Source organism: Propithecus coquereli, unplaced genomic scaffold, assembly GCF_000956105.1.
Source record: "Propithecus coquereli isolate 6110/MARCELLA unplaced genomic scaffold, Pcoq_1.0 Scaffold81, whole genome shotgun sequence".
NCBI lineage: Eukaryota > Metazoa > Chordata > Mammalia > Primates > Indriidae > Propithecus > Propithecus coquereli.
In genome coordinates this window covers 3815153-3816355 of record NW_012154285.1, presented here as the reverse complement: position 1 = coordinate 3816355, position 1203 = coordinate 3815153, and the positions used below count along the sequence as shown (strand labels likewise).

General features: G+C 64.0%; 1 protein-coding gene across 2 annotated transcripts in view; it reads left to right on the top strand.

The window, feature by feature from the left end:
* The first annotated feature begins 1011 nt into the window (after window positions 1-1011).
* The window catches only part of OGFOD2 (2-oxoglutarate and iron-dependent oxygenase domain containing 2), a 4035-nt gene continuing 3843 nt past the window's right edge, over window positions 1012-1203 (top strand). Inside the window, exon 1 of one of the 2 annotated variants that reach the window (XM_012663502.1) lies at window positions 1012-1184. In XM_012663502.1, coding sequence (XP_012518956.1) covers window positions 1053-1184 — 132 coding nt within the window. In that variant the 5' untranslated portion in view covers window positions 1012-1052. The remainder of the gene's footprint in view (window positions 1185-1203) is intronic. The other variant, XM_012663503.1, reaches the window with a different exon arrangement.

Genomic DNA, 1203 nt, shown 5'->3' with positions numbered 1-1203 from the left:
TCATCACAGGTCCCGGTAGAGAGGAGGCTCGGTCAATAGAGCTGTCATCTGCGGTAAGGGCTGGAACCTTCCTTCCCACCTCCATCCCCGCACCACGCTGAGCCACGGAGGGGACGCTAGGGCAGGGATCAGGGATCAGGTCCAGGGGACACGACTTCCTCCCCTGCTTGGCGCCTCGGTTCTTCCTCTGAGCAATGGGGCTGCCGTCCAAGCTCTTTACGGGGCTTTGTGGGCCTAAGGGGTGCACAGCGGACAATGATGGGGACCCCGAAGCAGGGCCAGTGTGTGCTGAGATGGGTCTCCCCAAAACCGGGACGCAAGTGCTACAGGCCATCAACAAAGCGGTCTCACACAGCCGCTGTGCCGAACTTGAACAGGGTCCGGCCGAGAGGGTGTGGCCGCTGGCAGACCACGCCCGTCCCCCTTCTCGCACGTGTCCCTGCCCACCCGCCGCCTTTGGGAACGCCACCGGAAGTCACGCGAGACGGAGCGTTTCCGTGGAGACACTCACTGGGGCAATCTGCAGCATAGCCTGAGATCGTGAAGGAGGGGCCGGAAGCACCAGGCAGGGACCCGGGGTAAATGTCAAATCCAAGCTCATCCGCACAGAAGCTGCACGGATGCTAGCAGCTGGCGAGAACGAGGTCGGGCCTCAGAGCTCCACCGACTGTCCTACAGTCTTCCTCGCGGGGTCGGCTGGTTCTCCCACAGCTCTGTGCAGAAGCCGGGGCGGCGTTTAAGTAAAAGGCCTTCGGGTTCTGAGTCCCAACCGCAGCGTCCTGTGAAGGCCGGACTCAGTCCGCCTATCGGTGAAGTGGGGCCATTAGTCCCCGCCTCGTCGGTGGGGAAATTGCGAGGAGGGACGAGAGCGCCGCGAGCTGAGAAGCATCTTCCTCTTCCGCAAACCGTTTTCTGGCTGGGAGCGTCTTCGTTCTTTTCTGTTCTTGGGAATTTAAGACGGCCCCTTAGCCGCTGGGGCCACAAGTGTCGCGGCTGGGGGCGTACCCGGAAGTGCCTCTACGGAAGCCGGCCGGAACGCGCGGTGCTTCACCATGGCGACGGCGGGGGCCCCGCGGCGCTTCTGCCGCTGCGCCTGCTTCTGCTCCGAGAACCTGTACGTGGCGCGCTACGGGCTGCACCTGCGCTTCCGGGGCGAACAGCAGCTGCGCCGGGACTACGGCCCGGTGAGCAGCCGCTCTTGGC